This window comes from Heloderma suspectum, chromosome 1, assembly GCF_057233095.1.
Source record: "Heloderma suspectum isolate Gila_16-S chromosome 1, 16-S_ref, whole genome shotgun sequence".
Classification (NCBI taxonomy): domain Eukaryota; kingdom Metazoa; phylum Chordata; class Lepidosauria; order Squamata; family Helodermatidae; genus Heloderma; species Heloderma suspectum.
In genome coordinates this window covers 143,986,121-144,008,376 of record NC_139458.1, presented here as the reverse complement: position 1 = coordinate 144,008,376, position 22,256 = coordinate 143,986,121, and the positions used below count along the sequence as shown (strand labels likewise).

The window sequence follows — 22,256 nt, the reverse complement described above, 5'->3', positions numbered from 1 at the left end:
CTAGGTTAAGGGCTGACAACGGATGCAAATGGCATAGTGGATGCCATTTGTGGCTGTAAAGCTCTTAGAGTAACCTAAATGCAGCCATTTACGGCTGCATTTAGGTTAATCTTAAGAGCTTTACGGCCGCAAATGGCGTCCACTACGCCATTTGAGTCCGGAGTCAGCCCTAAACCTAGCGATACGGCACGGCAATGGCGGCCATATTGCTGGTGACACAGAGCCAGCTGGCAGCTCTGCAAAGTCACCACGGGGAGGATTCGGCTCTGCGCGGTTCTGGGGAGGAGGCGGAGGTAAGCAATCTGCCATGGACTCCAGAGGTTGGATTCTTTTGAATCTGGCCTCATTGGGGTCCGTGGCAGAATTCTCTGCCATCCCTAGGTGTCACCGGTGATGCTGCTTTGTAAGGGAAGCATCAGGGCCAGCCCTACCATTAGGCAGCATGAGGTGGCCACCTCAAGCAGCTGATTTGGAGTGTCATGAAAGGACAGCACATTGTTAAATTATTTGAGGGCACAATCCTATGCATGTTTAACCAGAAAAAAGTCTTACAACTCCCAGCATTCCCCAGCCAGTCATGCTGACTGGGGAATGCTGGGTGTTATAAGACATTTTCCTACATATTCATATAGAAATTCAAAGCATCATTTGTGTTCCCCTCCCATTTCATTTGGGGATAACACACCAACCAAGCACAGCACAAACCTGAGCAAACTGCTATCTACCCCCACAGCTCTGCGTGTGTCCCAGCTCTGTTTGTCCCTCTGTGTCAACTTCTCTCTGCTGCTCCTCCAACTGGATCGGTTCTGAGCTGCCTGACCAGCATTTCTCATGATGTTGAATACAGCCTGTGTGATCAAAGGATCGGACACACCGACTCTGTGTTTGACCACTTGTTAATTCCACTCAGAGTTGTTTAACCTGCCAGGCAGAATCTGCCCTGGTGGTAGACGTAGGGGAATAGCATAGTTGGTTGTTGGTTGTTTTAGAGTAAGCTGCTGTTCATAATATTATTTTTATTTTTTATTTATTACATTTATATCCTGCCTTTTTTCCTCTTGCAAGGAACCCAAAGTGGTTTACATGGTGGTCCTCCTCTCCTTTTTATCCTCACAACACCCCTGTGAGGGAGGTTAGGCTGAGAGTCAGTGCCAGGCCCAGAGTCACCCAGTGAGCTTTGTGGCCAATTGGGGACTAGAACCTGGATCTCCTGAGTCCCAGTCCAACACTCGAACCACTACACCACACTGGCTCTCACTATGAAAGGGATACCCCCTTCAGTGAGATCTGACAGCGATCTCACTTGATACAGATGGTGGAGGAGTGGGCATGAGCTTCTCCCTTCCCCTCTGCACCCAGGATAATGCATGACATGTGTCCTCCATAGATAGGCCTATCCATGTCACAGCCTGATTCACATGATCCCAACCCCCACTTTTTTTGGAAAGAGGAAGAATATTGGGAGTCATGCTACTGCACAAACGTGCCTGCGTGTGAGTACCCATGTTTCATGTTGCAAGTTGGCTCATTGGCTAGGAGAGCATCCAACCGGGCCTAGTGCGGGCATGTCAGGAATATATCAAATGCTGCCATGCATCTGCTTGTATTCATATACAGCAGATGTAAGATGCAGACCCTGATAGCGCCTAGGGATCTGTACCTTTCCTTGCACATATAAGCATGTGAAGTTTGAGATGTCTTCATGCTGCTTATGCCCACGCACAGACAATGCTATGAGGTGTGGGTGTGGAAAATAATTTATATTTTGGTGGTTTGGGGCCAGGGGTTTTTAAGGATGACTCTTCTGTAATTGTTTGGCCTCAGACCGCCTTTAGAAGTTACATTGTAGGAGGAGATTTGGCAGGTATAGCTTCTCCCATCAAAGGGCTGGATCACATGGCCACTGGTATGGCTGTATCATTTGACCAAAGCACCGCTATCGTAATGTTAATATTGTGCTTGAGTGAGGTACTGCAAAAAGTCTTGGGACTGCCGGGAATTCCGTAGCGGGTGACCAACTGAATGCTTGTGTGGATCTGCTGCATCACCCCATGGGCTAAAGCATGGGAGGGGAACCTCCGGCCCATGAACCTAATCTGGCCCGTGGAGCCTCCTTGGTTTCCCCCAGGCGACGGGGCTTAGCTTCTAAGATTCCCCTGGAGGAATCCCCGGTGTTATCTCCAACAGGAAATAACAGCAGGGAGTTCCGCTGTACCTGCTTGAAGGCTTCCCAGAGGCACCTGGCTGGCCACTGAGGGAATCAGGATACTGGACTAGATGGACCATTGGTCTGATCTAGACTAGGTGGACCTTTGAATCCAGCAGGACTCTTCTTGTGCAGGGCCTGTCTGCCCACCAAGCAAGTGGCTTTGCCAGGTGCCAAGGAAAGGCAGTGAAATAGGAGGCTTGATCAAGCTCTCTGTGTGCTGCCAGCCATGGAGGGTGGGGCTCTGCTCAGCTTGGTGAAGTTGGGCAGGCCTGCTGTAACGTTAAGTGTAAGTTGTGAAGATGACCCCCCCCTTTTTTTTTTAGCCCACTCCTGCTGGTGAGGATGTACAAGCCTTTGTGTTCTAGGGAATCTTTGTGGCCGCCTACTTTGCATCCTGTGCTCACTGTATGCTTGTCTTAGATTTGCATATTTCACTGTGGTGACATAATTTGCCAGTGTAATTGTTCTGAGAAGAAATCTGTGGTGAAGCCTCTCCTTGTTTTGATTTCTTGCTCCTGGCAACTCTTTTTTTTTTTTTTTTGGATGCTGAACTGAGTTTTGGTTATTAATTCAAATGTTTGATTGGCTTCTTGGCCAGAGGAGTGACAAAACCTAAGAGTGGTTCTTGATCTTCTCATGCAGGGCTTGAAAAATATCTGAAATCCATAGGAGTCAAAACCTCTGTTTTTTAGGAAGCCAGCATCAGCCTTTTATTTTATTTTATTTATGTAAAGCATTTATACTGTGCTCTTCAAAGTAGCTTAAAGTTCAGTAAAAACAAGACAGTTCTTGCCCTCAGACTTAGTCTTAAAAGACATGACACAAAAGGAAAAAGGGATGGGGAGGGAGGAGGAAAACAAGAAAACGTGGGCTCCGGTTCTTAATGTAATAGTTTTTATAATGACCAGCTGTGATGCAGCTGGACGATGTTGGTCTTCTTAGCACAACCATGGGAATGAAAATGGTTCAAAGGAAGGAGGAGCCAAAAATTGCTGGTCTCTCATCTGAGCTGATGGAGTAACTCTGTTTCCTGTCTCTCCTCTGCTGAATGACAATTGGGTGAGAAGCAAAGCTTGATGAAGGTGTCTTTTCAGGACAGCTGATGGTGGCCCCACTTTCCTTCTGTTCCCCTGCTGTAGCCTGATTATATGTAAAAAGGAAAGAGAGAGAGAATTCACATTTCTCCAAGCCACCATCAAATTTCTAAGGTCCTGGCAAATTTTCCCCAAACATGTCATGTAATGCTTTGTAGTGAAGGGAACACTGTTTTATTTAGTTGGTATTAATACCAGAAGTCTCTTCTGTGTTGTTGTGTAGCAGCGAGAACTTGCTTTCATTGAGGTCTGCATTTAATTTGGGCATGCATAAGATCTGGCACTAAATCTTGTCTGGCTATTCAGTTGCCACAGTAGCCATTGATAATTTTGGGCTTCTGAAAACTCCTGCGCCTTGTGATGTTGGATTCCAGGATATGAGAACTTTGGCTGAAATTTTATTGGTGAAATGGACCTGTTCAGTGGTTTCTTGGGGACATTAAATAGGAAAATGCCATGGTGTGATAATACTAAGCTATAAACCAGGGGTGTAGAACCTCAGGCCCAGGGGCCAAATCTGGCCCTCCTGGGGTCTCAATCCAGCCCTCTGGGCTTCCCCAGATATCCATTTCCCCTTTCCACCAACCACCGATCATTTGTGGGTTTGCTGACAACTGTGCAATTTTTCTCCCATTCTGCAAGGTTGAAATGCCTCTTCTAAAGCTTAGCTACTGGCAGTGAGAGTTTTAAGCTACAGTATGCTGGCATTTGGCCCCGCCCTTTTGCCTTTGGCCCCACCCGCCACCCGAATGTGGCCTCTGAAAGCTTCTCCGAAATGGAACTCAGCCCTTGGGCTGAAAGGTTCTGAAACCTTGTTACAAAGAGCATTGGCATTCTGATTTTCAAGTGAAAAAGGAAGCACGTAATAGAGACTCCCACGAATGGCACGCCACCTTGTCCATTCTAATCCACTAGTTATTGTAGCATCCCTCTGGTGAATTTGATGCTTTCAAGTGCATTTGTTATCCAGCCTAGGTTGACTCGATGTATGTTTACTATATGCACATCATCCTGTTCCAATAACTAGTTTGGTTGGTTTGGATTTTTTTTAGGGGGGAGGAAATCAGATGTGGGGTTCAGATGTCCCAGGAGACATTCTGTGAACTATCAGGTGTCTATTCTGGTTTTTCTTCCTGCATCACTAATGTGCCATTGGGATTTTGTTTCAGAACCATCCAGGGTGGGGTATCGGAGCTGTTGATCTTGGGCTTGGTGACTGTTTTGCAGTGTTTGGCAAGCGCCTATTGGATTGCCTTGCATTTGGGCTTCAGCAACTGTTCTGTATTCATGCTTGGCCCCAGCAAATGTTTAGATGGTGTTTTGCATTCATGTTAGGCACCCTGGGTCTCAGTATTTTTTTTAAGGCTGGTTAGCTGAAGCTGCATTACTCACCCTTCTGGTTTGCAGACCTTGGTCCACATATTTATTTCATTTACCATCATCGTTGTTGTTGTTGTTATTAATAATATTATTAGGCTGATGAGATTATGTTGTTTTCTTCCCATTACCCTTGATAGTAGAAAAAACTATTTTTTTGGAGGAAATGAGGACTAAACAGGAAGCGGGATATTCCCCCCTGCGCATTTACAGTGTACATATACCAATTAAAGAACATGGTGTCCCCAGTGCCATAGGTCAAATACCATGATGGTGACTGGGTGTACAAAAGCAAACAGTTCTTGAGATTGCAAACACACTGGCATTGGGACAACCTGTCACTTTGGGATTAACATGTCCAATATTGTCACTCTGTCTTTTGACATTTGTCCTGAAAGGTGACTTGTGTAACACTTTTCAGAGACAAGCATGGAAACTGACATGATGCAGAATTCACATGGCAGGAAGTAGGCATAAACTTTATGCAACTGGAATAGACTGATGTTTGTTCCCTCTACCGCTGTTATTTCTCTACTTCCATCTTTTTTTGTAAAGTGGGGTGGGCAACACATGGCTCGCAGATCACTTGCAGCCCCTCTGACCTTTTCTGTGGCTCCCAAAACTGCCAAAAAAGGTGGCAGTTTTGCTTTAGAGCAAGGCATGGTGAGAGCAAACAAAACCGCAGGGTTTTTTTAAAAAATTTGATGTGCTGCCAAGTTTTGCAGGCAGATTTGGCTGTGGGGGCAGGAGTGTGGCTCCTAGCAGGCAATGCAGCCTACAGATCCCCTGCAAAGATATCAGCTATGTCCAGACATAAAGCCAAATTGTGGTTTAGTGTTATGTCTGACCCTACACCAGCTTACAATCCATGGTTTGCAAGGGCCCATCAAACCAGAATATCCAACTGTGGTTTGGAGCTGGTTTGTAAACCCTGGTTTCTGCTAACTGTGGTTTGTTCTTCTATCTGAATTCACATACCATTGAGAAAATGACAGTTTGGCCCATTGCTCCACCTGCAGCTCCACTAAAACAGGAGTGAATTTACAGTGCTGAGCAGATAGAAAATGAAAGCCAGCAAGCAGCTCTGAGCCCAGGATTGCTTGATGTACATCCAGAAGCTCAAAGCATGGTGTGGCTTCTTAACTATGGTTAGTGCAAACCGTGGTTGGCTGTGATGACTGAACTGTGCTGGTATCTTAGTGCTAGTTTCTGGGGTGCAACTAGATATGAGGGCAGTAGAACCCAATGTGGTGCTTGCCAGTTCCTACTGACAGCTTGCAGCGGGGGTGGAGACATTTTAAAGTGCAGCATGGGTGGTGACGGGGAGCTGAATCCTCCTATACCTTTTAATTAAATCACGTTTTTTAAGTGATTTTTCTCCTGGCATGGATTAGTTCTTGTTATGGTGACCCACTGTGATTGAAACTGTGACAAGTTGCTCAAAACTAAACAAGACTTGGTGTCGGGGGGGGAGGGATGGGGGGGAGAGTTCTGCTTCTTCCTTCTGCCTATCCATGTTGCACCAGTCTTATATTTAAGCACTCACCTGGTCACCATAGGTGACCAGACATTTCACACAGGTGAGTTAATGGGGTGGCAGAGGACAGATGGAATGCTCTGTCCCTGCTCTGCTCCCAGCGTAGAAACCAAGTGGGCTGCTAGACAAGGCAAGCACCTTCTTCCATCCCCAGCACAGAAATGAAGCTCGCCACTCCTCTTCTGCTGTCCCACAGCAGGCTAGTAGAAATTTATACAAGCTAGTAACTTTTGTGAACTAATTTACAAGGCTGCTCTATACATACATACCACAGTGCTTTATAGTATGTAGGTGGCAAGCCAATTCTTCAGAGAGTTGGCCTGCACTGAGGTCGTAAACATGTGACTGAGGTGTACCTCTTTGGACTGCAGGTTGAAGGTGACATCACTGAATGCTTATCCATACCAAAAACAATGTTCTAGCACACAGAAAACTAGCATGTCTGGGGAAAGGCTAGACTAGAACCCTTTACCTTGATATATAGGTGTCTTTGAGAAAGGATTTCAACCTTCACTTTAAATAGGGAAGCATTCAGTCATGTGAGCCTCCCCCTCTGCACTCTGAAATGGTATGTACACTCACATTTGTCTTTAACCTCTTGTTTGTAGTTACTGATTAAACCTTTGGTGAGTGTCTGCTTTTGTTTTGCTCAGCTTACTGTGGTAGGATATGTATTGGAGCACTCATTCTACATAAAGATGCATACAGGAACCTCTTTGTGGTTTCCATGTAGCTGGCTGAATAGTTGATCCAGCTATTTGTAACTAGGGCTGTACAAGAATTTTGTTTCAGTTTGCAAATCATTTGAACTTGCCCCTTTCCCAATCCTGAATGTGAACAGGAGCATATTTTTTGGTGGGGGGAATGTTTGCAAATTCCTGAACTTGCAATCACCTTCAAAAAAGTGCCTATTTTGAAAAATGTGTACTTTAAAATGTGTATTTTTAAAAAAAAAAAACATTTTCATGCTTTAGTCAGTGTGGAAAAGTGGGCACTTTTGAAAAATGTGCACGGAAATGCACACTTCCCCCGTTGCAACAGAAGAAAAAAAAAACAGGTCACAGATGAGAATGGGAGTGAGATTAACTGAGCTACAAAGTGGAGTTTAGACAATCTCTGTGAACTGAAGCTTCCTCGGTTCTCCCATCGCTCCTTGCAGCTCCTGAATTTCATCATGGTTTCATGTCCAGGTTCAGTCACCCCACTAATATAAGAGACACCAGTGCTGCCCTTGCCCATGGGGATAAGGCCCCATTGCAGCCAGTGCCTTGTCCAATTGTGTCCGTCAGAGGTGAAGTTCAAATAGATAAGTGCACAGTCAAGCATGCACAATTAACTCATGGAATTCATTGTCATAGGATGTGGTGATAGGCACTGGTTTAGATGGCTTTGTTTTAAAAGATTAGACAAATTCGTGGAGAATGGGCCTCTCAGCAGTGATTAACCATGATAACTAAGTGCTGCCAGTCTGAGCCACTGTACCACTGAGCACCAGGTGACAGGGACAAACAACAGGGGAAAGCCCTGCTTCAGAGCTTTCAAAGTTATTTGCTTGGCTGCTGTGAGATGGACCTTTGGCCCTGTCTAGCAATGTGGGCACCTGTAGTTGCCTTCAGAGTGGAACTGGGTGCTGTAAGCAGGAGTGGTGGCAGGCAGAGAATAAACGCTTGGAGCCGGGGAATTGCGGGGAGGGGATTGGGAAAACCTCAGACACATTCAGAAACAAACCATTCCCCCCCTGAATTTTTTATTCCCCACTCTCCAGTTTTCTATGTGTTCCCAGGTTTTCACATCTCTAGAAGAGAATAAAGTTGCAGTCCTATACACACTTACCTGGGAGTAAACCCCATTGAACTCCATGGGACTTGCTTCTGAGTAGACATGTGGAGAGGATTGCACTGTAAAATGGTGTGGCTTAGAGAGTGGGGTAGGTGAAGAGGGAAGCTGGACAAGGAGAAAGGTTTTCTCCTTTCCCACTGCTCCAGCTTGAGTCCTGTCCATCCATTCTTGAAATAGTAATGCTCCCCTCCAGGTGTGGTTTGTGGGTATTCATGGATGCAAAATCCAGCTACACCCCCAAACTGGGTCTGTTGGTTGGGATTGGCAGAGGAGGGACCTGAGCCTTTAATATCAGTGGGCTTAAAAGCCATCAACAGAGCTGGGCCTTGCACAGGGGCCATTTGTAACTCCAGACCAGAGGTGCTGGGGGTGATGGAGCTGCCAACCCCCCTCCCACCACCACCACCCCTTTGTCTGGCCGGCTTCCCCTGCTGCTTATTCACAGCCCCTCTTTCCCAGTGCCTTGGCGTCTCTGATCCAGGGCATCTGAGAGTAGCGAGAATCTCATTATCTGGGGCTGGATTAGGGAGCAGGAGCCGCTCACAGTAAAGGGATTAGATGGGAAAGTGAAGTTAATCTGGAGCCTTGGAAATGATGTGTGATTTAAAAAACAAACAAAAACCCTCCAGTCCTCCTGGTGCCTGGTGCATGTGTGTAACAGAAGCAAGATTGGCGGGAGGAGGGGGCCCTTGTAGTTCTCATCTGTCTAGAAACAGGGGAGGATGCTCATCTGTGAGGGAGGAAGAGGGAACGGGGTGTGTGTGCATTTTTAATAAAAGGAGAAAGGTCAGCGCCTTGCAGAGTACTGGCTCTGTTCTGAGGAAGATCAAAACATCGAACATATTAACAAATATTTTGAAGCCTGAAGACTTTTTTCCAGCTAGGCTCAGAGCTTTTTGGACTTGTCTCTCCCCCACGCCCCAGTCTCGCCCACAGGGTCCTCCATTGTCCTGTTTGTCTCTCCATCCCACCCTTTCACATCCACCTACCCTGCTATCTCCCCTCCACCAACCATACTCAGTGTTACTAAGCACTCTATCTCACTCCTCCTCCTGGCCCCACCTCCAGTCACACACACAGACCCACTGTGCTGGGAACTTACCCTTTCTTCCCCCCAGAAGGTCCATCCGTGGCCTTTTCATCCATGCTGAGTCTGCCTGATCTCTCTCTCTCCACCTCAGTCTAGCCAGAACCATTGAATAATGTTTGGTATCTCCTTGTTCCACCTTTCTCCTCAGTCAGAGTGCATCTATCAGCAGCTATTAACCATGATAGCCAAGTGGAGCCTCCCTGTCTGAAGGCAGTATACCACTGGGCACCAGAAAACGGGGACAAATGACAGGGGAAAGCACTACTTGGGAGCTTCCAAAGTTATGTGCATGACTGACACAACTGTGGCACGCTTTCGGTGATGGGTTCATTTAGATATCTATCCAGGAACTGTGGCTGATGTCCCTGTGGTTCCTTCTTTCTCTCTTGCAGCAGTGCGCGTGCACACACCCACACATATATATTTATATTTCATTGTGCGGCTTATTCACAACATTAAAGAAATAATAAATGGTTACGTATACATGCTGAAAGCAACCTGGAGTTACATCTGTAAGGTTAGGTAGAAAGTTGTTGGTGTATAGCAGGAGTGTTGAACCTTAGGCCAAATCCGACCCACCTGGTGTCTCAATCCAGCCCTCCATGGTTCCCCAGGTAGCCCTGCCTCCTTCCCCTGACCATTTCCTCTCATCCTGTGTTCCCTCCACCCCAATGTAAAAAGTTGAAATGCCTCGCCTAAGGCTTAGTTACTGGCAATAAAAGAGCTAAGCTAAAATTGGCTGGTGTTTTTGGTGTTTTGGCTCCACCCTTTTGCCTTTGGCCCCACCCACCATTGGAATGCGGCCCCCAAGAATTTCTCCAAAATTGAATTTGGCCCTCGAACTAAAAGAGCTTTGACACCCCAGGTGTATATGCGTTAACTTTTGCATTATGATTATGCTTTTTCCCCTTCCCCTGCTTTTCAGCAGAAAGCCCATGTTTTTGGTTGTGTGCCTCTGTGGCAGGGAGCCACCACCAATAGGGTTCCATGGCAAATGTCCCCCTCTCATACGTGTGGTTGGAAACCCGTTTGTTCCATGCACAAATTCGCTTCATCCTGTCCCTGTAACGTGCTGCAAGTGTACATCTTTAAAACCATGCGTATGTGAAGAAGAAAGGAAAGCAGCTGTGCCTTGGGCCAAGCAGCTCTCATTTTAGGTGCTGCATGTTGAGACGCTGGGGCATTTGGAAGATGGTGGCTTGTTGCATCCCTTTCTCCCACTGTATTTGGAAAGGGGCACCTCTGAACCTTGCAAAGGGCCAGGGAAAGGGGCACTTCTGGACTTTGCAGAGGGGAGAATCCAGGAAATAGAGGAGCAACGGTGCCCGGTCTCACCTGCCTGGGAGGCAGGGCTGTGAAGAATACCCCTCTGCAATTGAAGTGGTGGTGGTAGGAAAAGAGGATTTAGCAGGGGAGCTCTTCATTTGCATTTCCACTTGTCTCTGTCCTTCCCACACCCTTCTTTGCAGGTGCTCAAAACCCATCACCTTCCAAGAAGCCCAGGAACCGTAGTATCTTCCAGTCCCTCTTTTGCTGCCTTTGCCATGACAACTCAGAGCCTATCCCCGTCAACAACAATGCCCCGCTGCTGGTGGAGGAAAACGGTTCGGTGACCAAGGTAGGCCCAAATGCCTGGCTGCTTGCTTGCTTTGGACCCAGTTGAAGTAACTGAGGAAAGGCTGGGTCTCTAGTGAGGATGAGAATCCTCGATTTAACGAAAGGGGCATTATCTCTCTCTCAACCTGTGATGTTTCTCCCCATCCGATTGTTCTCATGGCACTTTTTATTTCAGGTTACATTCCTGAGTCCCTTGATGGGATGCAAATCCTGTCAGTGCCAAAATCGTTCGCAAAGAGCTGCCGAGGGGAGAGAATTTAGAAACCTAATGGGCTCAGTCATGTGGCATGAACTCCCATGTACCTCGCAAGAAGCTGGAGGGGCTTGGAGTGTGTATTCCAGATCAGTGAATATGCATTAGTTACACTTTTACAGCACGTTAATTGCCCTCTTGGGCTTGCAGCGAGGGCGCCTGCATTCCATGCTGGTGGGGTTTCCACCTCGCAACTTGGATGTTGGAGAGAGGCCTGACGAAGCAGGCATCACCCATCCCGCCCACTTCCACTCACCCGCTGGTCCTGTCATGCGCCCCCTTCCCTCACTTGCTGTGCCCAGTAGGACCTCAGGTGTGCCACAGGTAAGGAAGGGGGCAGGACCAGGGAGGAAATGGACTGCCTTGTCTTCCCCTTCAATGGGAAACGTAAAGGTCTGTCTGCAGTGTCCAGGTTGCAAGGTGGCAATTCTCACTAAAGAGTCTGAGTTTCGTCCTGTATTTGGAGGCACACTGTGGGATGGAGTAAGTATCCTAACCTGCATTTCTGTTCGGGAGTACAGACCCAGGGAAGGGCGACTTAATCCGAAGCCATGGATTTTAAACTATTTTTCTGTCCTGTCTTGTGTCCCCACCACCACCAACAACAACAACCTGTCAAGAAAATTAGCAGGGCCTTGTTTGGGCCCTTCCCTCCTCCTGTCATTTCCCAAGGTTTGTACTTTGATGCCTAGGGTGCTGGGCTGGCGGAGCATAACACCCTCTCCAATAATCAATTGCAGTGCTTTTTTCATCCTGTTGTGAAATGAAGGACCCAAGAGACATGGGAAATATCCTGGGTTGCTGCTGAGGTTAGGTTGCTGGCCGGGTCAGGGAGTTCACTAGAGTCTTTAATCCCCCAGGACTGCTGATCTACCAGCTTCTTTTCAACCAGTAGTGAAAGTTGAGTGGCTTTTAGAGCCTCTTGATCTTTGTCGCTAGTGCCATCTGGCGCCCAGTCGTGTCACTGCAAAAGCCTCAGTTTGGTTTTGGAGCAGCTTTTGCCTCCTCCACCACCACCACCCTGCCCTGGGTTCCAGTGTAATCCAACCCAGCTGCTCCCTCTCCCCAAAGCAGAACTTGCAGCTGCAGCATCATGGAGTGAGGGACTTGGAATAAGAAAAGGTACTCCCGTCCCCACTCCCTCCAGTTTGGTGCGATCTTTATTGCTCCATAGAGCGCTCGTGACTGAAGCCTTGATGGCAGCCACAGTGTTCCCTTATACTGGTTTGGAATTCTGGAGTCAGTACAGACTAAATGAAGAGAGCATCCCGATCCCAGAGCACACAGGGTGAGAGCCAAATGCCTGGATGTGTAGAGCAGAAATGGCTCCATGTTTTCACAAACACACACACACCACAGCCCGTTGCCTCACAGGCTAGATTGCGCATCTCCTTTCCCCCCTCACAACCCATCTCTTTGCCCTGCAGTCTCTCTCAGTGCTTTATCCCATGTGCATGTGTGTCTCTCTGCAGGCTACCATCAAATGCTTGCTCCCAGAAATCAAGCCTCAGGATGCCAGCAAAATCTGTGTGGTCATCGACCTGGATGAGACATTGGTACATAGCTCCTTTAAGGTCAGTCCTTCCCAAATACACACACACACACACAGTTCCTCTACCTGCCTCAGGTGAGCTCTGGACCTTTGCCGATTTTCATTCCAGCCAGTCTATATAAAGTGGCTGGCATGAGAATCTGCAAAAGTCCAAAGCCCACCTGAGGCAGGTAGAGGGAGCTGTGTGTGGATGGGTAGATGGATGACTTGGATCCAGATTTAGTCATACTTAGAGTAGCCCCACTGAAATCAATGGGATTAAGTTAGTCAGGACTGACATAGCCCATGGATTTCAATGGGTCTTCTCTAAGCATGACTAAATCTGGACCCAACCCATATATACATATACATTTATATAAAACGTATTTACAAGAGAATGTGTATACTGCCTTTCCGTTATTTCAGCCTTCCCCAACCTGGGTCCCTCCAAATGTTGTTGGACTTCAACTCCCATCATCCCTGACCACTGGCCATGCTGCTTGGGGTTGCTCGGAGTTGGCATTCAAAAACATCTGGAGGGCCACAGGTTCCCTGCCCGTGCACCGTACGCTGCTCCCTGGATGCTGTTCTCTGCCTTCTGTTCTCCATCCCAGTCTTCCTCCCACAGTCCCTAGAGGTGGGATGGGGAAAAAGTGTGCTCTTCAGTGCCCCCCCTCCAATCTTCCATCCGGATTAGGGTGGCAACCTTCTCCTCCTCCTCAAAAGGCCTGCTGTTTCAAGGCAAGATTTTTGTGGCCTGCAAGGGATATTTTTTGTGGCCCGCAAGAGACATTTTTGTGTCTCAAGGCAAGATTTTTGTGGCTCACAAAAGGAGACCATGACTTGATCAGGAAATGCAGAGAGAGAGAGAGGTGCACACAGGGAGAATCACACTCAGTAGCTGGAGAAATGGAGCTTTTGTCTTTATCTCATCTAAATGTTTTTTTAAGAGCCTGACAAGTTTTGGGCAGCTGACACAGAGCTGTCAAAAAAGGCACAGAGAGAAAGAGCAATAAAGCAAGCTGCGAGTGTTTTCACAGTAGCCAAGGAAGGTAAACTATGATGTCCTAATCTTGTCAGACAATTGGGGGTGTGGGGCATTTTCAGTCTCCACTGTTGCTAGGCTAACCTTAGTGTACATTTTCTTGAAAACTAAGCAGTGGCTCTTCTTGTTCTGTACCTATTGAGTACATCGCTGAATGCAAATATGGAAAATCTGAGAGTTAGGAGAAATTCAGATTTTATCCCTCTCCTTTCCCAGACAAAAAAGTATGCTTCATGGAGAACCTAGGTTATGTAGTGATAACCACCAATTTGGATGGCTTTAAATGGGATTGGACAACTTCCTGGAGGAGAAGGCTATTTATGGCTACTAGTCCTGATGACTATATGCTACCACCAGCAACATAGGCAGTATGCCTGTGTATACCAGTTGCTGGGGAACATGGGTGGGAGGGTGCTGTTGCACTCATGTCCTGCTTGTGAGTTTCCCGTGGGCAGCTAGTTGGCCACTGTGTGAACAGACTCGATGGACCCTTGGTCTGATCCAACAGAGCTCTTTTTATATTCTTCTGGGGCAACACAGAAATGTAATTCATTAATTAGAGGCAGAATCCAGAACCTGTCACCCTGAGCTCCATCCCCTGTAATAACTAACCACCACACACCTCCCAAATTTGGGGATGGAATTCAGAGGCCTAGCTCCCACCTGTCCCCTATCTAATCTGTTGTTCTCTCCCTCCTGGCCTGGAGCTGGGTGCAGAATTTACCATTCCAAAAAAAGGCCAAGCAGTTTACTTAGCCTGAATTGCATAACATTTTAGGCACATTTTATATCTGTTGTTGTTGTTCAGTTGTTAAGTCGTGTCCAACTCTTCATGACCCCATGGACCATAGCACGCCAAGCCTTCCTGTCCTCCGCTCTCTCCCCGAGTGTGCTCAAGTTCATATTCATTGCATCAGTGATGCTATCTAGCCATTTCATCCTCTGCTGTCCCCTTCTCCTTTTGCCTTCAATCTTTCCCAGCATCAGGGTCTTTTCCAGGGAGTTTTCTCTTTGCATTAGGTGGCCAAAATATTTGAGCTTCAGCTTCAGTAGCTGTCCTTCCAATGAGCACTCAGGGTTGATTTCCTTGAGGATTGACTGATTTGAACTCCTTGCAGTCCAGAGGACTCGTAAGAGTCTTCTCCAGAACCACAGTTTGAAAGCATCGATTCTTCGGCGCTCAGCCTTCCTTACAGTCCAGCTCTCACAGCCATACGTTGCTACTGGGAAAACCATAGCTTTGCTTATACGAACCTTTGTCGGCAAGGTGACGTCTCTGCTTCTTATTATGCTGTCTAGGTTTGCCATAGCTTTCCTCCCAAGGAGCAAGCGTCTTTTAATTTCATGGCTACAGTCACCGTCTGCGGTGATCTTGGAGCCCAAGAAAGTAAAATCTGTCACTGCTTCCATTTCTTCCCCTTCTATATGCCAGGAAGTGATGGGGCCAGATGCCATGATCTTCGTTTTTGTAATGTTGAGTTTCAAACCAGCTTTTGCACTCTCCACTTTCACCCTCAACAAGAGGCTCTTTAGATCCTCTTTGCTTTCTGCCATTAGGGTGGTATCATCTGCGTATCTGAGGTTATTGATAATTCTCCCGGCAATCTTAATTCCGACCTGTGATTCATCCAACCTGGCGTTTCTCATGATGTACTCATGAGAATTTGCCAGAGTTTGTTGTGATCCACACAATCAAAGGCTTTAGCGTAGTCAATGAAGCAGAAATAGACAGTTTTCTGGAATTCTCTTGCTTTCTCCATGATCCAGCGAATGCTGGCGATTTGATCTCTAGTTCCTCTTTCTCTTCGAAACCCAGCTTGTACTTACGGTAGTTCTTGGTTCACATACTGCTGAAGACTAGCTTGTAGGATTTTGAGCATAACCTTGCTGGCATGTGAAATGAGTGCAATTGTACGGTAGTTTGAGCACTGTTTGGCATTGTCCTTCTTTGGAATTGGAATGTAAACTGACCTTTTCCAGTCTTGTGGCCACTGTTGAGTGTTCCAAATTTGTTGGCATATTGAGTGCAGCACTTTAACAGGATCATCTTTTAGGATTTTAAATAGCTCAGCTGGAATACTGTCATCTCCGCTAGCTTTGTTGTTAGTAATGCTTCCTAAGGCCCACTTCACTCTCTAGGATGTCCGGCTTAAGTTCAGTGACCGCACTATCATGGCTATCAGGGACATTCAGATCTTTCCTGTATAGTTCTTCTGTGTATTCTTTCCACCTCTTCTTAATCTTATCTGCTTCTCTTAGGTCCCTGCCTTCTTTGTCCTTTATCATGCCCGTCTTTGCACAAAACGTTCCCTTGAGATCTCCGATTTTCTTGAAAAGATTTCTAGTCTTTCCCATTTTATATCTAGCTGCCTTTATTTCCATGATCTAATCAGGTTGCGCAATTTTCTTTTCCTTAGTCATGGGATTTGGCTGTCTGTGTTGCTAAATTGGGGAGTTTTTGGGTTTTGCCTTCGCCTTTTCTGCTGCATTACACTACCCTTCACTGCCTTTTTCCTGGCAAAGCAAAGAGCCCTGGTTGTGCTTTGCGCAGAAATAGCCATACAGACTTTGCGCTCTGTTTCAGCTGCTGCGGTTGACCAGTTGCCATCAGCCCTTTTAGAGGAGTGGGGAAAAGGCTCAATGTGCAGCTCTGTGAGAGAGGATCCAGCATCAGTTCAAACTGCTGAGGGTGCGTGCTGGTGCCAGTTGTCATGAGGAGGAAGGTGGCAGCAGTGGAGAGAATGAGGAGTGCGGGAGGGGAGGGGCTTACTTGAGGACGGCCAGAAATCTGAAGCTGGCCTTGTTCCAGAACAGAAATGTAAAGGCTTGGGGGGAAACCAGTAAAAACCTGGAAACAAATAGAAACATTTTGGGAGAAACCCTGTTTTTTCCAAAAATCCCAAGACAAACACAGGGGGGAAAAATCCCTTCTTTTTTTTTCCAGTTCTCCCCACACCTCCATTTTTTCTCAGTTTTCCCAGGCTTTCACATCCCTATTCCAGAAACCTAAGAAAGGTGTTGCCAAAGTAACTTTATGTAGTGAGAGGTTATGGCTATGAGAATTAGTCAAGGTAGCAGGGAGAGGTGGGGAGAGCAAAGGAACCCTGCTAAGGAGAATATCTAACTTGCTGACTCTCGGTGTCCTTTCCTGTTTCCCCAGCCAGTGAACAATGCAGACTTCATCATCCCAGTGGAGATTGACGGAGTCATGCATCAGGTATGGAGCCTTTTTTGCAGGGTGGGGAGTGCCTAACAGGAGAAGAGGGATTGTGGCCCCACCTGCAGTGTTAACAATGTAGTCCTGGGGTGAGGAACAAATTCACAGCTGAGGCTGAATGGCCAAAGTACCTCCAGGATGCAGCACTTTGGGGGCAAACAACTCCAGCCATCTCAGCCAAGGTTTGGTTGTGATGGAAGGTGGTCTTGAACTTCCACACCCCATTCGTTCTCCTATGCCCATCACCCTTGTGAAGACTGTGGCTGGGTTCAAGTAATCCAGGATAGGCTGTGGCTACTGCAATCAGCCTGTTCTCGATTACTTGGCCTTGGAGGCAGCCAGTGGCATCAATCGGGACGGATAGGAAAACTTGCATGTGGCAGCCGCTGAAGAGGAACGTAACAACCGTGCAGAACTTCTCATGCGCATTGGATGTTTCCTGGATGACCTCGCTCACCTGCACCGTTTCATGCCTTGGAGTTTGTGGCATCTCAGATTGGCCACTGAGTGCTATAATTTGAGCTATGGAAGTGTAGGAAACCGCCTTATACTGAGTCAGACCCTTGGTTCATCTAGCCCAGTATTGTCAACACTGACTGGCAGCAGCTCTCTGGGTTTTCAGGCAGGAGTTTTTCCAGCCCTGCTTGGAGTTGCCAGGGATCAAACCCAAGACCTTCTGCGTGCAAAGCAGGGGCTCCACTACTGAGCGGTGGCCTCTTCCAAGTGTCGTTTGTTCTGAGGACACCCTGCCCTGACACCATGTGCTGGGTGAATCGGGACACCATTTAAAAAGACAAGTCTCCAAGGAGCCTCTCTTGGGATGTATGAGATACTAGTTGGACTGCCGAGGCTAACAAGGGCCTCTTGGGCCAGTCTTGTGTATAGGCTGGGATCACTAATCCTACACTATTCCTCACAGATGTTCTCCCATCCTGTATGAGTTCTTGATCACCCCAGCCCCTCTCAATAGTTTGCTTCGGTTGCCAGTCTGTCCTCCTCAAACATAGAAAACTGGTTTTAAAATCTGTGTTGTATCCTCCTTTTCAAATTTGTGTTCTTCCTACTCTGGCTTTGGAGAGCTTCTGATTTTTGTTATGCTTACAGCCAGGATAATGAGGATTTAATATGATTATGATCCTGCTTTGCAGTGCAGAACCTGCCTGTCTACAGTGGTGCAGCTAGGGCTAGACCTCGGGGCCAAAGCACAGTGGGGCCCCAAATGACCCCCCAGAGTGGCAGGTGATGGACCAGCGGCAAACAAGCCCAATGTCAGCATCTGGGACCCACCAAGGTGGATACTGCAGTATTGTCTCTTATTATTTTTCAAAACATTTTTATAGTTGGGGTGGCTGACCAGGCATGTACTTGCAGGTGCTCATTTTATTGTTTTTGCTTTCAAATATATATTCTTCTTCTCTATAACGAAATGGTGCTTATTCCCGAGTAAATGGGTTTAGCATCAGGGTAACGGAAGCAAACACTGTTTTATTCCTGTAACCCTGATGGAATTATACTTTAAGTGAGTTTAAAGTGTGAAACTGCACATGGTCAGAGTATTGCTTTCTTTGTTTGTTTGTTTGTTTGTTTGAAGAATCAGTGTTGGCAAACAGGGTGCCTGTTTTGTCAGGGAGCGCTGCAACATATCAGGAATGTAAAAGCAGTTGTAAAGCATGGAATGGTGGCTGTAGAGCAGAGGTGGGAGAAGAGAAATGTTACGGTGTGCTTCACAACTGAAGTAATACACATATCCATCTAAAAACCCCACCCTCCAAAGACCATTAAGTCTAGGGCCTAAAATTACCTAGCTGCAGCACTGCCTTTCTAGATCACGTTGAGATGAGAATCTCTCTGTATTCCTTTAAAAACAGAGGAAGTTTCTAGACCTCGTAGTTAGAGAGAATGTTGTGAAGTGGAAGCAGTATCTCCTAAATACTCAGACGACATAAGGGTAAATGGCAGGTCTTTGCATGGTTATTATATACAAGCTACCAGCTCCCCACCCCAACTCATTTCTGATCTGCATATGCACATATATTCCTCCCCTTTACACCTCTCCACACATATATACACAGTCCCTTTCTTCTATCCTGCCCAAAACCTCATCCTAATTCTGTGCAAACTTCCACCAAGTGTGCCACTGGAATAAATTCTGAAAATTACAAATACTATCAGCACGACTTGATTTGTTTTGATATGAGTCAGAAGTTTTCTTTTCTGTTTGCATTCCAGTTTCTTTTACCGCATTGCATGCAGAAGGTCCCAGGTGCAAGCCCTGGCATCTCCAGTTGAAAGGATCAGGTACCAAACGGGATGAGAGAGACTTCTCTCTGAGATCCTGGCGAGCTGCTGCCAGTCCAAGCTAATGAAATGTAGCCATGGGCTGCAGGTTCCCCACCTCTGGACTAGATGGCAAATAGTCTGACCTGGTAGAAGCCATCTTCCTATATTGCTGTGTTCACTGGGCACTTTGATCTACCACCCAGCCTTTCTTGTCACCCTCAGAGAGGGGCTTTCTGATACTCTGCCTAACCCTGCACAACATGGTAATGTGGGGTCAAGCTTTCTGCTGGCCAAGAAGGTAGGATGTGGACTAGTGAGGAGATTTGTGTGCCCCACACCCCACCCCCATGCTCTCCCTTCCCCTCCCCAGGTGTATGTACTGAAGCGACCCCATGTGGACGAGTTTCTCCGGCGGATGGGCGAGCTCTTTGAGTGTGTGCTCTTCACTGCTAGCCTGGCAAAGGTGAGATCCTCCTTCTCCTTCTCCTCCTCTTCCTCTCCATCATCATCCCACCTCCTCACTGAGTGCTGATCAGCAGAGTGGACTCCATTTGGGGAAATCTGGGGTCATCCCATGAAGCTGATTGGTGCGAGATTCAGGACAGATAACAGGAAAGGCTTCTTCACACAGTGCATAGTTACACTACGGGATTCGCAAGATGTAGCGATGGCCACCAATTTGGATGGCTTTAAAAAGTGGTTAGATAAATTCATGGAGAACAAAGCTGTCAGTGGCTTCTAGTGCCAATGGCTATTCTACCCCCAGTCTGAGACAGTATGTATACCAGTTTCTGGGGAACCTGACCGGGAGGGTGCTATCGTCCCACTGTGGGCTTCCCACAGGCAGCTGGTTGACCACTGTGTGAACAGAATGCTGGATAGGATGGAACCTTGGTCTGATCCAACATTTCTTAAGTTCTTATGAAGCTGAGGCAAAGGGAGGAACAGGGAAGCTATGCTGGGGCAGGGGAGAACTTGAGAGTCCTGGATGACAGTGCATGCGCACCCCAACGTTTCCAACCCGATTAACTGTCTGCTCCACTCAGAGTAGGACCCAGAAGTCTAGCCTCCCAGTGCCCCTCTTTTCCCTATTGTAAGCTGTAGAAGAAAGAGTTAACCTCCGGGCTGAGAGCGGAACTGGATGATGTCATCAGGTGGGGACATCCGGATGAGTTTGTGAGTTAGCTGTAGTAAAGCATTTGGAAAAATGCAGACTTGTCTCTGCTCTGTTAGTAAACATAAGCCCCACCGCACTACACAGGAGAAGGGCTTGCAGTCCACCTTGAACTCAGACCAAGTTCTCCCATCTGAGCAAGGGAAAGAGCCCAGTTATTCTGGGAAGCAGCACAGTTACCTACTAGGAGGGGAGAAACTGAAATGGAATATCACACGTGGGAGGGAAGGGAGATGCAGGAAATGTCTCAAGATGCCCTCTGCAGCAGTCTCCCTCTTCCCATGCAGTTCACCTTGCTCTTCCTTTCTTTCTTTCCCCGACCACAGTATGCAGATCCCGTGGCTGACCTGCTGGATAAGTGGGGCGCCTTCCGTGCCCGCCTCTTCCGCGAGTCATGCGTCTTCCACCGTGGGAACTACGTCAAGGACCTCAGCCGCCTGGGCCGCGACCTGACGCGTATCATCATTGTGGACAATTCACCTGCTTCTTATGTCTTCCATCCTGATAATGCTGTAGGTGGCAGCTGGGCACTCAGCAGCTTTCTGACTGAGTTTTGTGGGATGGGGAATGGGTGATGTTTTTTGTTTGGGAGGCCTGCTTTCTCCACCTCGCTGTGGAAAGCTCCCTCAGGTGAACAAGGCTGAAAAGACCAGATTGCACAATGAGATAAATAGGGACAGTTTTCTACCTTGCAGAGGCAGAGAAGGGAACCCAAGCAGGATGGGGTAAACTGGGGTGGTGGTAGGGAAGAACACTTTAGGTCACCTCACCCTGAGCATCTTGGAGGATGTAATAAGCTCAAGTGAGGATGGGCAGGGGCAACGGGGTAGGTGAGTTTAAGTTTATTGGGGCAGTTTGAATACACTGATCTGCCATTGTCACGGAATTGGTTTCGGGATTCCTTCAAAACGGAACACTATTTCTAGCAGGGCTGGGGAACCCATGGCCTTCCAGATGTTGCCAGACTGCCAGTCTCAGCCAGCATGGCCAATGGTCAGGGATGATGGGAGTTGTAGTCTATCACCATCAGGAGGGCCACAAGTGCCAAACCGGTTCACAGAGAGATCTTTCACCCAGTGCTAATATGCAAAAACTAGGGATGCACGAAAGTCCCCTTACCTGGCTCCGCTGGGGGGGGGAGGCGCCCTGTCCCTCCCCCCGGAATCCTCACTGAGCGGGAGGTGCAGAGCGCCTCCACCCGGAATCGTGGCCGGTGGCTCCACTCCGTGGGGATTCCGCGGAGCCGCCGGCCGGCTCCACCAACAGCTGGACATCCGGCCGCTGGCTAACAGGGACGCAAATGGCGGCGGCCGTAGCCGCTGCCATTTGCGTCCCTGTAGTCAGCCGTGATAGGCTACGTAAAGACTTACGTAGCCTATCATGTCTGGCTTAAAAACAAAGAACGCGCGTACACAAATGGCGGCGGCTATGGCCACCGCCATTTGCGTTCCTTATTTTTGGCCGTCTTAGTCTATGTAAATAGTTACGTAGACTAAGATGGCGAAAATAAGGAACGCAAATGGCGGCGGCCGTAGCTGCCACCATTTGCGTATGCGTATTTGTTTTTTTTTTAAAGCCAGACGTGATAGGCTACGTAAGTCTTTACGTAGCCTATCACGTCTTGTAAAAAAAAAAAAAAGCGACAAGACTGCAAATGGCGGCTGCAGCCGGTTGGAAGACCAGCCACAGCTGCCGCCCGGAAGATCCGCCCCAGGTAAGTCTCGTCCCGGGGGGGGGAGTCTGTGGGGGGGGCGGGGGGGCAGGCCGTTCCGCCACAGATTTTGGGGGGCCGAATGCACTGGCATTCGGCCTCACCGAGATCCGTGGCGGAATTCTCTGCCATCTCTAGCAAAAACTCTTTAGACCGAGAAATGCATCCATCTCTAGGGTGGAGCGGCTGTTTATATTGAAGGTGCCCCAAAGCCGCATCTCCCAAAACAAGAGACTCTGTGGCCATTTATGGAAAAAGAGAGCTAGTGTGTTGTAGTGGTTA

At 47.7% G+C, this 22,256-nt stretch overlaps 1 protein-coding gene across 5 annotated transcripts in view; it reads left to right on the top strand.

Annotated features, from left to right (window-relative positions):
• CTDSP1 (CTD small phosphatase 1) overlaps window positions 1-22,256 on the top strand; it is a 44,415-nt gene that overhangs the window by 10,864 nt on the left and 11,295 nt on the right. Inside the window, exons 2-6 of one of the 5 annotated variants that reach the window (XR_014783926.1) lie at window positions 10,616-10,764; window positions 12,489-12,590; window positions 16,177-16,281; window positions 16,753-16,809; window positions 19,039-19,055. Coding sequence is in view for 4 of the 5 variants with exons in the window: in XM_084805899.1 (XP_084662025.1) it covers window positions 11,185-11,688; window positions 12,489-12,590; window positions 16,753-16,809; window positions 19,460-19,552; window positions 20,590-20,775 (942 nt within the window). In the remaining variant the exon portion in view is untranslated. Of the gene's footprint in view, window positions 1-10,615; window positions 11,689-12,488; window positions 12,591-16,176; window positions 16,282-16,752; window positions 16,810-19,038; window positions 19,553-20,589; window positions 20,776-22,256 lie in introns of those variants that run through there. The other 4 variants (XM_084805899.1, XM_084805933.1, XM_084805918.1 and 1 more) reach the window with 4 other exon arrangements.